The sequence below is a fragment of the Rana temporaria genome, chromosome 11 (genome assembly GCF_905171775.1).
Source record: "Rana temporaria chromosome 11, aRanTem1.1, whole genome shotgun sequence".
NCBI classification, from domain to species: domain Eukaryota; kingdom Metazoa; phylum Chordata; class Amphibia; order Anura; family Ranidae; genus Rana; species Rana temporaria.
The window spans coordinates 24,647,794-24,669,008 of NC_053499.1; the positions used below are offsets into that span (position 1 = coordinate 24,647,794).

At 42.0% G+C, this 21,215-nt stretch overlaps 1 protein-coding gene across 1 annotated transcript in view; it reads right to left on the reverse strand.

Annotated features, from left to right (window-relative positions):
- Positions 1-482: 482 nt before the first annotated feature.
- Positions 483-21,215, reverse strand: part of ARHGAP1 (Rho GTPase activating protein 1) — an 85,395-nt gene continuing 64,662 nt past the window's right edge. The window contains exons 6-13 of the mRNA XM_040328206.1: positions 17,314-17,400; positions 15,505-15,603; positions 12,337-12,444; positions 12,185-12,261; positions 7,064-7,141; positions 4,546-4,674; positions 2,859-2,962; positions 483-1,057 (exon numbers count right to left, since the gene is read on the reverse strand). Of these exons, the coding sequence (XP_040184140.1) occupies positions 878-1,057; positions 2,859-2,962; positions 4,546-4,674; positions 7,064-7,141; positions 12,185-12,261; positions 12,337-12,444; positions 15,505-15,603; positions 17,314-17,400 (862 nt within the window). The 3' untranslated portion in view covers positions 483-877. The remainder of the gene's footprint in view (positions 1,058-2,858; positions 2,963-4,545; positions 4,675-7,063; positions 7,142-12,184; positions 12,262-12,336; positions 12,445-15,504; positions 15,604-17,313; positions 17,401-21,215) is intronic.

Here is a 21,215-nt window from a genome sequence, read left to right on the forward strand (position 1 = left end):
ACACAAAGGGCAAAAGTTCCTATCTGCAGCACGTTGAGAGACGATAGGCTTTTCTATTCAGACTGCATCCAAAAGAAAGCAAACTGACTGCACACCTTTCACTCTGATGCACCTGGAATGTATTTAGCCAATTTAGCCTGCTTTAAAGACTTACACCAGATTACTTTTTCCCAACTTTCCGGGGGAAAAAACCCACATAAAATGCACATGCATTATTGTGTTTTTACAATGTACACGTTGGGCGTTATACATACAAATCGCTGCAACAGCAGTGCAGAGACGGGTCATAACTTAACCCTGACTTTCAGCATTGTGATCCAAACTAAGCAGTTGGGAGGTGTTCTCTAGACAGTCCAGCAACCACAGTTTAGCATTAATCTCCTAATGTGAATTCAAAAGTGGACACTAGAATGGAATTGGCTGCTATGACAAATCTGGAGTTCCTGAAAAGAAAAAAAAAGGAAGAAGAAAAACACAAGATAAACTGTCAAAATACATGTATTCCAACTAAGGGCAGAGGAGTATTATGGGATAGAAGGTTTCCCTTCAACAATCATATGAGGTCTTTACACCACAACACACCAACTCACACCCAACATGCCATTGAACATCACAACAATCACAAACACAAAAGTGCTTAGCCTGCCAGAGGCATCAGCTGTCACCAAACGCCATACACCGACTAGACACATGGGCGGCTTCAATTAGAAGGGTCTTTGTGCTGCAATTGAAGTTGGAGATGCCAGCTCCAACACGTCACACATAGGTGTTTACATACAAAACACACATGAGAATGGAAAGGAGAAGTGCTGTGGGACAGGTGGCTGTATGGTGTCAGATTGGCAGTGGCGGAGTGTTGCAGTGACAACATACTGGTTTACAAAGAAGGTTCTTCAAACAGCTCCTTCTGGTTCTCCAGCATGAACTTGGTGAAGGTGTTGATGGGATTAATGGCTTTTAAGGTCATGGCCACGTCTTTGGCCCACATGAAGTTTGGCCCGAATACCACGGCCAGATTAGTGTTGGTCATCTTATTCTCAGAGTTCCGAGCAGATACCTGCAATAAAGAGATAAGGTTAGATGGACACTTCCCAATCTTCTTTCTTTAAAGGTAATTCATCTGTCCCTGCAGAATGGAAAATATCCAATTAACGCAGCTTCATAATAATTCCGTTAATACACCATTACATTTATTTTTTTCATTTACTGAAATTATATTGAAATTTTCAGTAGGACAAAGAGGTAGGAACGGTACAGAAACAAGATATAAACATTAATAACATCAATACACTTTGCACGTATACTGCTCCCCAAATACAAAATGAGAGCGGCAACCATCGTATACCACAATAGGTCATGGATAAGACAGGTATAAAACAGGGAGGAGATAAGGGCGCTCTGGTGGAGGTGGATAGCTGGTCAGAGGGGTGATAGTGATGAGATAGCACTTCTGGCAGCACTTTGGTTAGAGGAGAAGCAACTCTGAAGATATAAAAAAGGGAAAAGAAAGGCGCCTCCAAGTGCAGTATGCAAAATTTTATAAAGTTCACAAAGGACTAAAAGAACTTACAAGATTGTTCAGTATTAAAAGACATAATAATTTCCGGAGTCCTCATCTGTGGCATGTGTCCATCCTCGGCACGGTGGTAGAGAACAGTGTAGAGCCGTCCAGCAGCTTTAAAGCGTCTCGTACATGTTGGAGAAATGAGGCAGCAGGGAAGCCTTCCGGGTTCCTTGTGGGACACACAAGGCTGATGGTGTCAGTGGGGAGAAGGGGGTGGTAACGTGTTTCAGAGCATGTGTGGCCCCTTTGTCAGACCCCACCGACGAAGGGGCCACACATGCTCTGAAACGTGTTACCGCCCCCTTCTCCCCACTGACACCATCAGCCTTGTGTGTCCCGCAGTGAACCTGGAACACAGGCTCCCCTGCTGCCTCCTTTCTCCAACATGTACGAGACGCTTTACAGCTGCTGGACGGCTCTACACTGCTCTCTACCACCGTGCAGAGGATGGACACATGCCACAGATGAGGACTGTTTTTATCAGGTCTTTTAACACTTAACGATCTTGTAAGCGCTTTTAACCCTTTGCACACTTTATTAAATTCTGCATACTGTACACACACACAGATAAAACTTAAGTTTGAAATGTAGAAATTAAAAACAAGGAGACAAAATGAAAGCATGTCCAAACCCTGACAATCCTGCCAGTAACACATTTCCATTTTTTCTTCACTCATTACTCCACTGTATCTGTGGAGGCAGCCATGCTTGTCAAACAAAACTGGACCTCAGATAAGTCTGCCTTTGTTCAACTCCATTACACGGTGGATTGATGGGACTAGTATTTTACACAGGATAGAAAAGGATGCTTTCTCTTCAGCTCACTGGAAAGGACACTGCATTTCTGGTAGGATAAACGGGTGTTTTCTGTAATTACTGAAAAAGATCTAAAAAATGTAAACTATTGCAGCCACCCCCATCTATGGACTGCAATATAAAAAAAAGAAATGTTTTAGGTTCAGTACACTATTAAACAAAATTGAATTAAACCATTACCGTATACTTTTCCTTTAAATCAGCCTGTCCGTATTGAAGGTGACCAAGAGAACCCAACACACAGGCCCTTATGGTTCACATCAGCAGGTGTTCTAGTCAAATAATGCCAATGACAATAATGCAGCATATGACAAGACGCTGCTTTTGTCCCACTTTACTCCCTAATACAATATCCAACAAACTGCAGCACAATGAAATGCATGTCAAATGCAGCCTTACTTGTGACAAGCACAGAACACAAACGGGCTCAGTGACAGCATCTTTTCAAGCCTTTATACTGATGAAATATAAGTCTTACCTCCACAAGAAATGCTGTGAGGAACCGCAGGACCTCATAATTTTCCTCAGGCAAAGACTTCAGAACTTCCCGAGTGGATTCCACTTGCTTCTCTGGCTCTATACCTGCACACAGAGGTTGGGTTAACAATTCAGGTAATCAAAAAAAGCAGTAAGTGAAACAAAACTGTTTTTATAAATCAAGGTAGGTCATAACTGGTGGCCAAAGCAAGCTAATCCACTTGTCATTAGAACATTGTATGTATGGCGTCATTAGAAATGCATTTGTTATAGCTAGGACTATGCATGGTGTCATTAAGGAAATTATGATTTTTTTTTTTTATAAACTCTCCAATCAGATATCTGGAATAGTTTAACATCAGCAACAAAAGTGGGCTTAATTTAAAAAGTACACTGTCTCATCTCTGAATGTTGTGTAAAACAAGATCAATAAAGCTCCACCCAGTATTGTCTTCCAAAGCTGGCATGGAGAGGTTGTAAAAGTGGGGAAAACGTTACCGACGGGCAGGGCCCTCTTTAAGGTGGGAAAAGGGGGAAGATGTTCTGGGCCCCATCACTGTTGTGGGGCCCAAAGCAGCTGCCTCATACTTGCCAACTATCAGAGTTTAAATTTCCTTGTCCCTTGAAGTTGTAGTCCCGTGCGGTGTCCCGATATCTCAGTGTTATATCTCTGTTAACTAACTGCCCTATTGCCATGTTCAGATAACTCACCAGCAGACCCTGTTTTTACATGTAAATAACCTGCATTGATATGCAAATAGCAGCAGCATTAATATGTAAATTGCAGTGGAACGGCCACATTGATATGTAAATAGAGGCAACATTAATATGTATATCATGCCCCCCGAGGTCATATCTACCATCACTTCTGCTAAATGCTGCCCACTGGGGAGGTAAAGGTACATGCTTGAAAGCCCTGCCAACAACTGTGGTCACTAAACCTAAGAGTCGAATGTTCTGCAAATGATCAAATAATCAGTGAGCCATAATGTGTGCTGTAACCTCTAGCAGCCAGTCAGTGAGCGGTAATGATACACTGCAACCTCTGGTAACCAATCGCAATCACTGCCTGATCGTACTTGCTATTTATTGTAAGCTTCAGAGCAGATGAACGAAATGACATAGAATGGGGGGCCCAAGAAAATGTTTGCCCAGGGTCCAATCAATATTAAAGACAGCCCTGCTGACAGGGCCAAAAGAAAGTGCTGAACTCCAAAATTAAAAATCAAACCTTTCTCTTCTGCACCCCAAACAGTAAATACAATTACTGGGGTAACTTAAACAAGCCCTCAATCATATCCTTCAGGATCCTACAACTAGGAGAGCATGAGGGGAGACTATAGACCAGGGGTCTCAAAACTGGTGGACCTCAGGCTGTTGCAAAACTACAAGTACCATGGTGCATCGCAAGGCTGACAGTTACAAGCATGACTCCCACAGGCAGAGGCATGATGGGATTAGTAGTTTTGCAACAGCTGGAGGTCCGCCAGTTGAGACCCCTGCTATAGACTAATCAATAAAAGGCAAGGCAGCAATATACTCGATATACTGAACAGGCCTGGTCAAGTAAGGCATCTAAACTGTAGTTACAGAGGTCACTGCCTCGGGGGCCCACACAGGATAAAGGCTACAGTTTTCATCACCCTGCCCATATTCTTAGTACTGGAAACTAAAAAAAAAAAACTTACTGGAGAAGCTCACAACATAGTTGTAAAGGTGAAAGGTCAGCAGTGGCTCTGGAAGCTCTCGGAGGAATGTCTTGAGAATCACTGCCGTCAGGTGAACATCATTGTACTCCAGAAAACTAATGGGAGTTCCTGAGTCACAAAACAAAGAAAGTAATTTTAGAAGTTAAGACATATTTTAAAATGTGATTTTTGTAACATGATAAAATAACTTTTTGCAAGCTGTTTATTTTTATTAGACACCACCCAAAACCAAAAAACACCAATCTGAGTGACATGTCCTCTACAGATCTTGGAGAATTGTGGACTAAAGCTGGCTACAGATGGATCAAAATTTGGCAAGTACAGCAGGAATCGGCTGAATTTTGATCCATGTGTGGCGGCTTCTGGGTAATGTTGGAGGACTTCCGCTGTCCGAATACAATATCACAGTGGGGAGGATTCCTCTATCCAACTTGATTGTGTAGAAGGTAGAATCCGTTTTTTTTTTGTTCAGCTTACTGGCTGAACAAAAACACACACACACACACACACACACACACACACCTATCTACAGCTAAAGCCCTTTTATATTTCTGTGCGGATTCAAGCCAAACACAGGTATCATTACCCAATCTCTGAATCCTTCTCAAGGCTTGTTCACACCAGATGCTTTCCTGAACATATACACAGTAAAATAAATGTTTTCCAATCTCCCTAGCACTGTGTTTAGTTCCAGTGCTTTCAAAAAGTACAGCAGTTAGTATTTTTTTTTTTGTACTGAAACGCATGTAACCGTACCCATAAGTTAATACCATAGAAATAGCTCCCATGCCCCCTTCCATTTCACAATAGCGGGACGCAGTTAATTTGAACCCAAGAAGGGAAGAAATGAACTATACACATAGGGGTTGCCCCAAGAGATATCACAAGATGTGGTCTCTATGGCTGTCCTCTACTGAGTCGACCTATGCCTCCTCACTTGTAGCTGTTGATCTATTCTAGAGGGATAGATAGTCACTCTGCCTGTACTGTAAAATACGCAGACCTTACAAATTGTATTTCTATCTGTATTTTGATAATTAATAACCTGTATGTGCAATGTTTTCTTAGTGGAGGGTCTTGGAATTGTTCTTGCTTTGATGGGATTCTATACTGTAATATTTTTTCAATCTGTCCAATGATGAGAAAGACAGGGGCTGGACCCACTGGGCTCGTGCCCATTGCTGGAACGGATCCGGCGCAGGTTAGGAAAGGGGGGCTCTGGGGGGTGTGGCAGCAAAAAATGTTTTTCACCTGAATGCATAAAATGTATTGAAGTGAAAAACCTTGAGACTTTACAACCAAAAAGTTCTACCCAGACAGTCTGTAGAATGTTCCACTGCACTGTCCTTTGCTGAAGGAACATTTTTTTTATGTCACAATGTAGAGTATAAGATTTCCTATCATCTGTGCCCAGTCTTGCCACAAAGAGTTAATCCAGCTCTGAGCAATCCTCTTTTATTGTTCAGTGAAATACAACAGACTTCCAGATAAAAACCAAAGACCTTGCTTCTGAAAAAAGTGCACAATTCACATCCCCTCCCCTGTGTTTTGATTAAATGTTTTCGAAATATGGGGTGAGTTACAGTTCAGTGCCATGAGAAAATGCAACAGCCATCAGAATATACATAGAGCTGGAGGGAAGAGGGGAGGGGGGATGTGAATTGAGCACTTTTTACAGAAGCTGTGTATGTCTGCAAGCAGTGCACGAAATATGTAAATAACCTGTCACTCAAGCAATGACTTTGTTTTTTATCTGGAAGTCGGTTTTATTTCCCTGAACGATAAAAAGAGGATTGCTCAGAGCTGGATTAACTCTGTGTGGCAAGACTGGGCACAGATGATGGGAAATCTTATTCTCTACATTGTGACATAAAAAAAAAATTTGGGTTTACATCCACTTTAAACCTGGCATTTACTGACCACTTTTGCTCACACAACAATTATGAACCAATGAAAAGGGTCCTCGAATAGGGGATTTCTATATCAGCTTGGCATTGTGATCACATGCAGGCTGGAAGCTACATTTTAAAAAAGGTTTTTAGCTGCAAATGGTACAGCAGCCTAAAGATGACAGTGTGCATTTGCTCAATACGATAATTGCCAGATACATTTACAGTATTAAAAAAATTTAACATAATATATTAGGCTTATCGAGTTTCCTTCTCTGAAACTCCTGGCATCTACGGTCACAGCTCTAGGAAACTTGCCTGCATCTTTGATCTCTTAGAATACAGAAACATACAATAATTTGTTTCAATAAAACAAATCATATATTTGGACCTACCTTTTGCCCTTTCACTGTATTTTTTACTGCTGTACATGCATTGCTATTCAGTGTTTTTTTTTTTTAACTGTCTTTATAGCATCTAAGGAGCAGGATTTGTTTTTGTTATCCTTTTGCATACAATCTATCAACTCTCTTCTGTATAGCATGGGCCCTTTTTAAAGTATTCTACTAAACTCGGGAAACAAAAAACAAACCTTATATTATTCTCACCTGTGTTATATTTTTGCTGAATTTCTCGCACCACTTGAGTGCTGGCCGACCTCCGAAATATCCCCTCAGTTTCAAGGGCTGCAAGATTACAGGGAGAAAGGTTAAAACATGCAAACAAGCTGGTTCCTCTATTTTCTGACATTGTATGTGGTAGAGGCAGATGTCAGCAAAAAAGGATAATTGCAACATCTACCGATGGGAATAATGTTTATCAATGGATTTATCATACCAAACACAATATAATTATATTACTTTCAGTGTCACAACAAAATCAACATGTTAGAACAAAAAGAAGATCAGAAAAAAAGTACAAGATGTTTTCACCTGGTAGAAATTGGGTCCCTTTTCGCACTTGTGCGACTTGGGACTGCAAAGTCACATGACAACTCGTACCCCATGATTTCCAATGAGAACCGTTCATATCTGTGCGGCAACTTCAGAGTAGTCCCTGCACCACTTTGGTCTGACTTTGATGCAATATAAAAGCCATAGACCTCAAGATTACACAGGCATTGCTTGAAGTTGTGTCAAAGTCGCGCAACTTTCAGGTCGTACAAGTGTGAAAGGGGCATTAGAGAACATTTGAACACAAGATAAGGTGGCAGCCTTACAAATCTGGGAGACAGTTGCCCGATGCTGAAAAGCCCAAGAGGTGCTGGCAGATCTGGTAGCGTGAGTTTTAACATGAGGGGGGAAACCCAATGCCAAAAAAAAAGGGGGAAATCAATCTTTCTGAAAACAGTGGCATCCTTGATGATATTTAAAATCCTTAGAAAACAAGGAATAATGGTGCCCAGCAACTAACAAAAATAAGGAGCTTCTGGTGCTCGGCCCAACTAGGCGATTCTTCAGAGACAAGGCAAGCAGAGGCAAAGCCAATGGCTCTGGGCAGTGCTTCACAGCTAACCAGAACTGGGCGACTTCTATGCTAGCCTTACAATGCTCAGTCCAGAGGGATCTGGATGCTGCCAATCGGAGGGAAGGCCTCCAGCAGAATTTCAGAAAGGAGTCTTGATTAAAGAGAAGTGGGAGAAGAGCATCAATGTCGTTTTTACAAGAGCAAAAAGATTTTTAGCTTCCTAGAACAGTAGAATACAACTATGACATACTGATAGGGGTAGTAGGAGGGGGTTCTGGCCTAAAAAGAGGTAGGTAGGTGTGTGTTTAATATATATTATACACACACACACACACACACACACACACACACACACACACACACACACTAGCCATTTTCCTTCCCCGGTGTCATGTGACTTGTTAGTGTTACAAGGTCTCAGGTGTGAATGGGGAGCAGGTGTGTTAAATTTGGTGTTATCGCTCTCACTCTCACACTAGTCACTGGAAGTTCAACATGGCACCTCGTGGCAAAGAACTCTGAGGATCTAAAAAATAAAAAGAATTGTTGCTCTACATCAGTGTTTCTCAATTCCAGTCCTCAGGCCCCCCAACAGGTCAGGTTTTCCGTTATTTTGCACAGGTGATTTGATCAGTTTCACTGCCTTAGTAATCGTCACAGCCTTTTCATCTGAGGGAAATCCTGAAAACCTGACCTGTTGGGGGGGCCTGAGGATTGGAATTGAGAAACACTGCTCTACATAAAGATGGCCTAGGCTATAAGAAGATTGCCAAGACCCTGAAACTGAGCTGCAGCATGGTGGCCAAGACCATACAGCGGTTTAACAGGACAGGTTCCACTCAGAACTGTAGAAAAGTGTAATTTCTTCAGTGTCGTCACATGAAAAGATATAATAAAATATTTTAAAACATTTGAGGGGTGTACTCACTTTTGTGAGATACTGTATATACACACACTATATATATATATACACACCATTTGTGAATATAATATATATATATATGCCTCCTTGTACATCCTGTGCTCAGAAGCATACACGTCACAAGTTGGATATTGTGGCCCTTGGAAAATACTCTGGTGCACCTCTTACGGAGTCCCCCACCTGGTTGTGGGAATTCTGGTTTGTGTATTGCTTCTGATGGCAGTCTATTGGAGAAAACATGGTTTATGCATGCCCAGCATAGTGCACTACTGTGATGCTCCTGTAGGGTCCCTGAGGAAGCGTTTTTTTCTGCATTGGACTAGATCTACAGGAACACACTAGCAGTGTTGCATATTGTTGCGAAACCCTCTTCTTTAAGCTGTGTACCTTAAATGTGGTCAAATCGGTTGTAACCCTGGCAATGTTTCAGTGCATAAAGTGTCTGCACTAACACAAAATGTAAGATATTGGAATTTACCGGATACTGAAGACAATGCTATGAGTTTGAATGGCATGTTTTCAAGATTTGAAAGGAAATTGCAACTTAACCCTGAAGAGTGATAAGGACCTATTTCCTGCCATTTGGCTGGACAGACACAGAACAATGTTTGCAACACGCTCACAGAAATAGAGCAACAACTTATTCTACCCATCCTGAAGAAAAAGTAGTTAACCCCTTCCCGCAATCAGGTTTATTAATGTTCCCCAGGAAAATACAAATACTGGGATATGTTAAATAAAGATCCTTCCCTTTTATAGCCAGCAGCCAACCGTTTGCAGAGTTGAGTTGCTGGCTCTCAATTCACAGACAGCTCAGGCCCTACTGACAATCGGAACCAATCTGAGCCATTACTGATCATGCAATCACTATGTCATCTATGACAAATGCAGGCTGGAGGCTTCATTGACAAAACAAGTCCTCAGCCTGAAGATACACAGCCACGTTCAGGCTGTAGTGAGATCCACAGTTCCATTTATATAACAGTGCAACTGTAAGATACCAATACAATTTTATAAATACAATAGTCAAAAATATCTAATAAAAAAAAAAGTTACACATTTTTGTGTGTTTGCTAGTCTATAAAAAAAGAAAAATGCAGAGCAGGATTTTTTTATTAAACAAACAGCAAACAAAAGCCATATATTCCCTTAAAGCAGTGATGGGGAACCTTGACACCCCAGATGTTTTGGAACTACATTTCCCATGATGCTCGACTACACTGCAGAGGGCATGAGCATCATGGGAAATGTAGTTCCAAAACATCTGGGGTGCCAAGGTTCCCCACCACTGCCTTAAAGAACAAATAGGTAAAATAAAAAATATTTGGGTATGCAAAGTAGACCGAATTACTGTCAAGTCAGCCGACAATGCAAAATTTGGCAATGACCCCCGATTGGGGCTGATGGGCTTTTACCATTAGTCAAGAACTCTTTGGTGTTAGAGGTGTCAATGTATCACATGTGAAAGCAAGAAGGAATGTTGTGCACGACATACACAATGCAAATTTCTTTCCTGCAACCACAAGTTGCAGGAAAGAAATATGCTTGATTCCCCCATCAGCAAAGATGGTGTTGACATGGCAATCCCTTCCCGTAGAGTCATTGTATTCTCCAGGCACCGGGACAGGGAAAATGATTTATACTGGGAGGAAACAAGTGATTATTCCTAGCAGCCAAACCAGCCACTAGTGAAAAATCGCATGCAAGACCTGGCAGGCTGTTTGTACCCAAGTTGATCAATCGAATAACTTGGTACATTCAGTCTGCCCATACATAGTTCAAAATTCCTGCTAAACCGTCGGAGATTTGAACCGTCTATGGCCAGCCTTGGATTTGTACAAGAGCATCAGCAATACAGACTGAGCCTGAGAAGAGCATCTTATATCAGAATGAAGTATAAGGATTTTAGGACTCACTTAGGAATTCAGTGATAATATAAATGAACAAGGCCAGAGGCCTAATGCATTTATAGGAGTCATACATCCGTCAGTAAAATGTATTATGGGTAGCATATGTACCTGAATTTGTCCTCCTGTTCTCACTTGCACAAAGGACAGCAGACTGCTAGAGGAAGGGGCTGCACTGTAAGCCATACAGGAGTCTTTGCACAGTGCGGTCAAGCAAACAAGCTTACCAGGAAGGAGAGCACAGGCAGGACATACTTCAACATCCATGGTCAACTGAAAAGTGCTTATTATTCTGGCTGATCATGGTCTTGCGTATTCGTGATGGCTGTAAGCAGGCATCACCTGGGACACTACCACTGCATAGAAAAGAAGGGCATCTAGCCAATGGAAGGTAAGAAATCACTTAAGGTGATTGAAAAATAAGCATGGGACAATGAAACAACTACAGTATTTAAAGCGGGAGTTCACCCGAAATTTTTTTTTTAACATTAGATTGAGGCTCGTTTTGTCAAGGGGAATCGGATGTTTTTTTTTAAATCGAAGCAGTACTTACCGTTTTAGAGATAGATCTTCTCCGCCGCTTCCGGGTATGGTCTTCGGGACTGGGCGTTCCTATTTGATTGACAGGCTTCAGACGGTCGCATACAGCGCGTCACGAGTAGCCGAAAGTCGGTGCGGCTCTATACGGCGCCTGCGCACCGACGTTCGGCTACTTTCGGAAAATCGTGACGCGATGTATGCGACCGTCGGAAGCCTGTCAATCAAGTAGGAACGCCCAGTCCCGCAGCCCATACTCGGAAGCGGCGGAGAAGATGCATCTCTAAAACGGTAAGTACTGCTTCGATTGTAAAAAAAAACACCCGATTCCCCTTGACAAAACCTTTTTTTCCCCCTATAAAAATAACAAACATGTTACACTTACCTGCTCTATTGCAGTGAATTTGGGTCTTTTTGGGTCCCTCTTGTGGGACCATGGCCCCTCCCTCCTGTTCAGTGCCCCCACAGCAAGCTGCTTGCTATGGGGGCACCCGATCCAAGTCACAGTTCCCTGTGTCCATTCAGACACAGAGCCCCTCACTTGATTGGCTAGCTGACTTTGACTGCAGCGGCAGCCAATGGTGCCGCTGCTGTGTCTCAGCCAATCAGGAGGGAGAATCTCAGATGGCTGAGACACTCTTGGACATTGCTGGACAGAGAGAGACCTCAGGCAAGTTTTAGGGGGGCTGCTGCACCTAGAATGCATCAAGATAAAAAACCTTCTGCCTTTACAACCACTTTAAAAAGGAACCAGGTCTGATGAACACAGCAAACAATCAGATGACAGATTTTATACAAAATCCAATAGGGGTTTAAACATCACTTTTGTATAATGTGAAGGAATAAGTTGTAAAAAGGCTAAAGCCATGAGAGATACAGGATTTCAGACTGCTTACCATTCTGCCGAAGATACCTCACAGTTTCCTGTACAACCTGGGGAATCATCTCATTGTCTGGGCGCTTCTCCCTCAGCCTGCATGGAAAAATGGGGGTGGGTAAGAGTGGGGATTCGAGGACAGCAGAGGCAGAGCAATTGCAAAATACTTACTGCTGCAGAGAGATACCAAACTGCTGGTTAGGCAGGGGCGGCCGAGGGGGAGCAGCCTTCTGGTTGGCCGATGGGGGTTTCATTGTAGAGCGGATAACCTTGTCATACCTTGAGTAAAAAGAAAAAAGTTCCATTAAAATACATTCTCTTGAAAACCAAGCTTAGGGACCAATGGCCCAAAAATATTTGCCATCCAATAGGTCAGTTGACTTAAAACTGATATTTAAATTTTCGGAAGATGCTGAAAAGTTAGAGAATCTTTTTGCCCATTTGGGGCTATGTTCTCTTGACAGGCCACACATCTCACCCACTGACACTACATGGTTTATCACCTTCTCCCCGCCACCTTGTGGAACTGTTCTAGCTTGGTGATTGGCCCAAGCTCTGCATATTAGGAGTAAGGGGAGAAAGTCATTATGTTTCTCCCTTCCTGAAGTACCAAGTATCTCTGAGGGCTTTGACAAAGAGAAAGGCAGGGAAGCGCAGCGAAAATTATCAATGGGTAGGGGGGTAAAATGATCTGTCAGCAGAACCTGCCACTTTGCACTGAATAGGCAAAGTAATAATAGAAATGTTCCTTGAAGCCACATGTTCATTTTTCTTTATCTCTCAGGGACAAGTTCCGGTGTCTACACACCTGCCATGGCCCTTGTAAGAAGTTCCCTCTCTCACTGTTAGATTTTTCCCAATTACTCCATATTAGAAAGCAACAGGAGGTTCTGAAACACACAGGGCTGGCTAACCACCCTAACACCACCTTAATGGACAGCATCAGGAATATGGCAGGAATCACACCACTGGATTATCCAAGACATATAAAAACCAGGGGCTTATTTAGACCACCGGGTTCAACTATTTTTGACTAGACAGACCCTATAAAGCAAAGCTACAGGAAAACCAAAAAAAAAAAGTTTTAACTCATTCCTACGATTTACATCCTACTGCCACCCTGACCTCACCATTACCTGCTCAGCTCTACAGTGTCCTATGTTACTGTCTACATGTGAGAAAATGGACTGGCTCACATGTGGCCTCTAAAAGCTACAGCCTAATACCATCTGTAAAGCCTGGTACACACCACTAGTTTTTTTTTTCTTTCAACTAGCTGACAGTTCCAGTCGGAGCCGCTGTACCAACGATCCGACGTTAGTACAGTGACCTCTCCCCTGCTGTTCTTTTGTGTTCCGATAGGGGGACGCCCCCCCCCCCCCCCCCCGCCAGAACACTCCGGTCAGCGCTTTCAGACACTGGCTGAGAGCGCTGATCAGGAGTCGGTCAGTTGCTGGTTTTCCAGCATGCTCATCCGACAGAAGCCAGACAAACGGCTGGCTGCCTTACGCACGGGCAAAAAGTTATTGAATCGCCCGTTATTTGATTGAACCTACTGATATCGCCCAACATTAGGCTCATGTGTACTAGGCTTAAGGCTCCCTCAGTTAGGCATCCTTAACTAGGGAAAGTGTGGAATACCAACACTGGGATTTTTTAACAGTAGCTAGCTGCAATTGTGAAAAAAAAAAAATATTAGTTCTCAACTTATAAGGTATAGGAAATAGACAGAGACTGTTCTACAGGAGTGGCCGAAGACAAACGTCTTGGTGTAGCAGACAGATACTAGGGACATGTTGCATTAAAACTGATATAGGTTACGGTTTTTAAAGGCATTCTTTACTCAAGGGCCGAACTTCAAACACCAAAGGGTCACACATGGCCCTCGGGACATAGGTTGGGCACCAGGAATCTATTTTGTTGTTGAACCTACATCCAAAAGAAGCCTACACAAAGGAGGTAGCAGAAAACAAGCATATAAAAAAAAACAAAAAAAACTGCTCAATCCAGTTATGCATTCTTAAAAAAAATAACTATATGTATTTTTTTCATTCAACTGGCAATAGCACCTGCTGAATCTCACTTTCTAGCATTTACCTAAAATCCCATTCACAGCAGCACTCAGGCTGGGAAAGAGAAGGGTAGCATTTTAAGCTAGTCTCGACTATTTCATTGCACAGCCTTCCCCACCTAACACTACAGGGTACCTGATCAGAGGTATATTGTGTACTGCTAACTTCTTCCTTGTTCATTCACAGACTGGGGAGAGTCCTGAATCAGGTTGCACTACTCAGCTACACTACAGTCTGCAGCGACCTCTCAAGGTTAGGACCCGTGTATGCTGCAGAAGTAATGTCTGAATCACAGATCTAGCTGAACAGGATTCAAAATCCTTTGGTATGCAACATAGTTCTAATTCATATACCTCAGTTTTCATTTCAGCCATTTGCCTGGAGTTCAAGTCCTTAAAATTGGCAATGCTTTTAAAAATTTTTTTTTAAATAACTATGCAACCTACAGCCAGTCATGATCTATTACTGCCAAAAAAAATGTACACAAGAAGTATGGGAATTTTTTTTTTGGGGGGGAACCATACTTACGTAGGTGGATGCAGCATCGGTCCGATGCTGCATCTGTCCCCCGCAGTCTCAAACACTGAGAACCGAGCTGATGACTGTCAGTCACCGGCTCTCTGCTCTGCCCCCCCTGCTCACTGGAGCACTGGGCTGTGGAGGGGGTGGGAGTGGCCAACTCCAGCTCTCAGCAGCTCAGTGAGAGGCTGAGCCAGGTGCCGGTCCAGGCATGTGGACAGATCCCGACCATGTGGTTTGCGATCTTTCCAGAGCCTGGACCGGCTCTGTGGCGTCAGCCGACAGCGGGCTTCAGCCCCATTTGCCAAAAATGGGTTACAGGAGTGCAGATTGAACAAGCTTTGGCTGTACTACTACTTTACATTCTATTCCTGGAAACCATAGCAAAACGCCATCTATAGTTTATATTTTTCATTTTCCCCTGCTCCTGTAACAGCCGGTCTTTCCCAATAACCTGCACAGAGATTGGTACTCAGCCTGTTGTATTGAACTGGAATAAAAATACTTTGCAAATTTATATGCACCCTTATAGGGATGCTGTGGGAGCAATATTTCCTACTGTAACCATAGGCCTGATCATGCAGTTATAAGAAAGCAGTCTTCAACAAGAACAATGTTGACAAGTGTGACAAAAATGCCTTATATCAAAATATACAGGACAGAAGTTGGCAAAGTCTGCATGAAAACATTTCCTAAATCTTCTCAATGTATTTAGCTCACTGTTTTCAGATATGTCCAAAATTCTTACTCTAGTACGGATTTTGGAATCCCCAACTGCTCCAACTTGACAATCTCATCCAATTCACTCAGATAATTTGCATAAAATATCTTTCGACCAAACTTGAAGCTGGAAGACAAAATGAAAAATCTCATATCAACATTATTGTTTACCATTTCCTATTTTGTTAATGAAGCTTTGTGGCCTAGAGTATATGGAGGAAGTTCCGTATTCTACTCTAGTTTGAATAGTCTATATTATGATTTCACACACCAGGAAACTCACTAAAATGTCCATCTCTGTAAGAACCAAGTACATACATAGCCCATCTCTCCTACTTTCCTTTAACAGCATTACTCATGCAATACAATGGTGTGTAGCCCTTACTTCCTACAAGCATTAAAGTTCTGAACAACACGGGGGACATTTACCATTCAAATTAGCTATACAATGAGGTGCATCAGGTGGTCCCTCATTTTGCTAAGCCTATGCAGAATTTGGGATCCCTTCTTTTAATCCTTGGAAGCCAACTGCAACAGTATTTGCCAAATTATCAGACAAATTTATCACCAATGGTGACACAAATATTCACTCTAAACAGAAGCACAATTAGAAGTGGTCAGGGTCAGGTTTAATTTGGTCACAAAGCTACTTTACAGCAGCTGAGGTAAGAGTTTAAAAATTCAGTGCAAACCTTGTAGTAAAACTATTGTACAATCTGTCTCACTGTTTAGTATTGCCTTTCTGTGTGGCAAAACTAATGTTCCTCTTTATGTCCATATTTATTTACAGTTACTAATGTATCATGGTTCACCATACTGAGACGCTGTCACTTTGCTCATCTAACAGGTCAACTGCTTACACTTACATTACAAGTCATCCCTCACTTTTTTTTTCATTCTGCAGACGGAAAAGGTAGCAAGATGGGAAAAATGACAGTGTCTGTTTAAAACTCTTGTTTCTTGTTATTAGGCCCGGTTCCCTAATAAGAGGATTACTCTCACTTCCTGTCCTGGGGACTACAGTCATTGGGGAGGGAAGCCAATAAAAACCTGTTCTAATCCTGTAACCACTCTGTTCGAAATAAAAAATAAATAAGAATAAAAAGTTGCTAAAATGTTGTACCTTCATTAAATGTAGCTATATTGCTACACTTAGAGGTGCCTCTTCTGTTTTATACATACACACATACATTTTTTTGGCTGATGTTTCAATTGCCCGTCAAATACTGTAAACAGCTGCCTCTTTACTGGTGAAATTTGGGTAAATGGAGTATATAGTATAGAATAAACTATAAGAGTTAATGTGAGTCACGTAGCATTATTCCCATAAAATCATGACATTTCCTTGTAAGTTTTTAACCAACTTTTACATTATTTACAACTTTAACCACTACCTAAACTGCCATCATAAAAGTGCTATGTGCTTGGTATATATAAAATTGGCTGGTCAGTGCAGAATATCAAAAATCTTTCCTTTGCTATATCAATGTGTTAGGACCTAATGTGCTGGTGGGGAATAGCCAGCAAATTATTCTGGTTACTGGTTTAGGGGATCAGCCACTTTCTATATTCAAGGTGTTCAGTGTACTCCGTCTTGTTGATTAAAGAATGAATGGAAGACTAGTACTTTTTTTTCCCCCCACAGCAACCAACAAGAGGGTGCCTCTTTCATTCATCTGGACAAACTAGATAAAATGAGAAAAGCTGGTGGTATGGCAAAGTGGACCAGATATGATAGATAAGGGCCACCATAATCTGTATAAAAATGTCAGCTGTTCATGGAGATGGCCTCAGTGTATTTTTGGTCTTTATAAGACACAACATTTAGAAGCCTCACCTGATTAGTGGTTTAAACAGAACCAGTAAGGTCTTGATGAACATGGTGGGGTGGACAATGTACAAAGCCTTGATGTTCTTCTTGTACCTGCGAAGACAAGAATAAACAAAGTTAACATTTTAGTTACCATCAGTTAGATCATCTTGCACAGTCCCCTTCAACTTCAGGTGTTCCTTCCATGTCTTGTGGTTTTGCCTCAATAGGATTACATTTTTTAATCATGCAGCAAAAAACTGTCTGATGCATTTTGCTAAGTCTATGCAGCATTTTTCCGGGTGTACAGTAAAACCTTGGTTTGCAAGCATAATTCGTTCCAGAAACATGCTTGTAATCCAAAGCACTTGTATATCAAAGCATTTTTTTTACAGGGTATAAAAGAGAAGAGAGGCACCTCTAAGTGTAGCAATAAGTTGCTAAATGTTGTACCTTCATTAAATGTAATCATATTGTTACACTTAGAGGCTCCTCTCTCCTTTTTTATACTCAGTTGTGACATGACGCTACTCTTATATTAAGACATCGCTTGTATATCAAGGCAAAATGTATTAAAACATTTTGCTCATCTTGCAAAACGCTCTCAAATCAAGGTTTTACTGTACACTGAAAAGAAACCAGGTGCTTTGAAGACCATCAATAGATTAAAGAGTTAGAAAGAGAAACAATGTAAAATGTTCACCCTTGCAAGTGGTCAGGAAAACACAATACTGTATCACAGCAAATCATATTTTATTCATTGTCTGTAGCTCCTGAGGTACTCTCTAAACTTGGACTCCTATTCTATGAAGCCTGGTAGCAATGACATCCTCTGGTTTGCGCCTCGTGGAAACACACCAATAATTTGGGCTTGATCCGAGTGATATTATTCTCAGCTTTAAAACCTGGTGAGCACTTTCCTGTAGGTACATCGTTGCTGCCAAATGAAGCTACCTCTAGACATTATATTATTTTATCTATTAGGGATTGAAGAGCATTGTAAATACATTTTGGAATACATACAAGGTGAATTAATATCCAGGTCTGTTTGTATTTTCCCAACCACCTGCAAAAGGTAAGAATTTTACATTGATTCATTTTCTAAATCTGGAATTGTAGTCAGAGTCCTCACAGAAGAATGCGACAGGCCTGAGGTGTGCCATTGGCCTTGCTGGTCAGTATGCTTAAAAGTTGGCATACCTGAAGTGATAGTGAAGAAATAAATGATGAAAAAAGACAAAATTGAAAAAAGGGGTAACGGGTGGGTACCCAGAAACCCCACTGACGCCGGAGATTAGAGGGGAGGAGGGATAAATAGCCCTCTGACTCCTCCTACAAATACAGGCTAGCCTGCGGCTAGCCTTCCCACCTATTAATATTCCTAAAGGGGTTGTAAAGGTAAAAAAAAAAATTCCCTAAATAGCTTCCTTTACCTTAGTGCAGTCCTCCTTCACTTACCTCATCCTTCCATTTTGCTTTTAAATGTCCTTATTTCTTCTGAGAAATCCTCACTTCCTGTTCTTCTGTCTGTAACTACACACAGTAATGCGAGTCTTTCTCCCTGGTGTGGAAAAAGCCTCTTGAGGGGGCGAGCAGGAGGGTCAGGACGCTCTCTACTTTGCAGATAGAGAAAAGTGCTGTGTGTTAGTGGGCGTCTTGACACTCCTGCTCGCCCCCTCCCCCTCAAGAGGCTTTCTCCACACCAGGGAGAAAGCCTTGCATTACTGTGTGGAGTTACAGACAGAAGAAGAACAGGAAGTGAGGATTTCTCAGAAGAAATAAGGACATTTAAAAGCAAAATGGAAGGATGAGGTAAGTGAAGGAGGACTGCAGTAAGGTAAAGGAAGCTATTTAGGTAATTTTTTTTTTACCTTTACAACCCCTTTAAGCCTCATACACACGATCAGACTTTTATCTGACTTTTCCATGGATTTTGCTCCGAATGGGCTTTGGCCGTGAACTTGTTCTGCATACACACGGCAGAAAATTTTCAGCCAACATTCACCAAATCACGTGTTTCTTCAGCTCTTTACCGCCACCCTTTGGGCAACTTCTGCTATTGTTGTCTGATGTTTAGCATTGGATTATCCTCCATCTGACATTTGTTGGTCGGAAAGTTTGAGAGCATGCATGGCGAACATTTGTCCATTGTAAAACCAATAACAATTGTCCGATGGAGCATACAGACGGTCGGATTGTCCTATAAAATACATCCATCGGACTGTTGTCAAAAAGTCAGATCATGTGTATAGGCTTTTAGAAGCACTCTTTTTCTTTTCAGTGTACAATCCACTGCAAGTGTCACAGCTGCTCAAGGAGTCTTACTTATAAAACAAGATATTTTGTGTTTAATTTCCAGGCCTCCCAATTTGTAAGCTGTTTTTGCAAAAACAAAGGAACAGCCTAGCAATGATTTAGCCGAGGTTAAAATGTGTATGAATACATTACTTGTTAATGAAAACCTGGTCTAACATTCCTACTGATTCTCAACCAAATTCCCTTAAAGTTTGGGCACCCTGGCTCTGTTCTATTTTAACTACCCTGGATCCAGCTACCCTTACTACCTTATAGACACACTCGTATAGTGTTCAGATCTGAGTCCCAGATGGAAACCCCATCCCCACTTTACCCTTTTTGCTTGTCATCTTCTACTTCTCGCTTTGCCCCCTTCTTTTTAACCTTGTTTCTAGCTTTAAGTGGTTGTTAGGGCTGAACTATTTTTTTTTTTTTTTTTTTAACCTTAATGCATTCAGTTCTCTGCAGCTCCCCCAGTATGAGGAGGGGCCTCATACTTACCTGAGCCCGATCTCAATCCAGCGATGTACACAAAAGCAGCGGCTCGCTCACTCCTGATTAGCCCCGACACAGCAGCGGGCGCCAGTTAAATAACAGCAAGTGAGGAGACAGCGGGGGGAGCCATGCTCTGTGTGTGTCTATGCACACAGAGCGGGCTCAGGAGCGAGCCTACATGAGTGCCCCTATAGCAAGCAGATTGTTATAGTAGGCATTCAGCAGGGGAGCCAGGAGCCTTGGTGGGGGACCCTAGATCAGGGCTGATCCGTGCAAAAACCATTACACCAAGCTAGTAAACCTGGCTACACTTTTTCATCTTCAACTCTGTAGTGCAAGGGCTTGCCTGATTGCATACAAATTGAATGGGTTCTGGTTTGACCCCATATTATATGGTTTTGGTAAATCTAAAAAGGAAAGAAAAAAAATATAATGTGTAGCCAACTTTAGTATGACATTTTTTTCGTTTTTTTTTTTTTTAAAACATGTGTGTTTACAACCACTTTAATTTTGGAAGCTTGAGACTTGGCAAGTCACAGTTTAGGGCACTCTAACTGGGAGGTTCGACTAGCTGCTCACTTAGACCTGGAATATGTCAGAGCTTCCCCTCCTTGCCTGGTACTATGACGAAAAATGATGCATGTTTATGTTGCGGTGTAGCCCCTGCATGGGCAACATTCCTGTTGTCCCCTCTCTAAAAAGGAAAATAAATATTGCAATAGAACTAGCATTAAAGTGGATGTAAACACACTGTCATCATTCTAATTTAATAATAACATAGGGCATGTCTATAAGGATAACTACAGTCCCCTGGCCGGCCAGCGTTGTGAGGACGAGCCTCACGCCAGGGGACACTAAAGTGCATGCACAGGAGTGGCAGAGTGCATTATGTGAAGCAGAGCGGGTTCATAGCCCCCATGTCACTCCTGAGCATGTGCACATACTCTGCAGTCTTCATAGAACGATTCTACAGAGCTCTGTGTGGGAGCTGTGAGAGGCAGAGCCTCTCTAATGCTTGAGTTGCATGACATATGTAAAATCACCTGTCACTCACAGCAGGGGGAAGAACTGACTGCTATTTCTCTGTCTGTCCATTTTTATCTCACTGAAAAAATAAAAAAAAGAGGATTGCTCAGAGC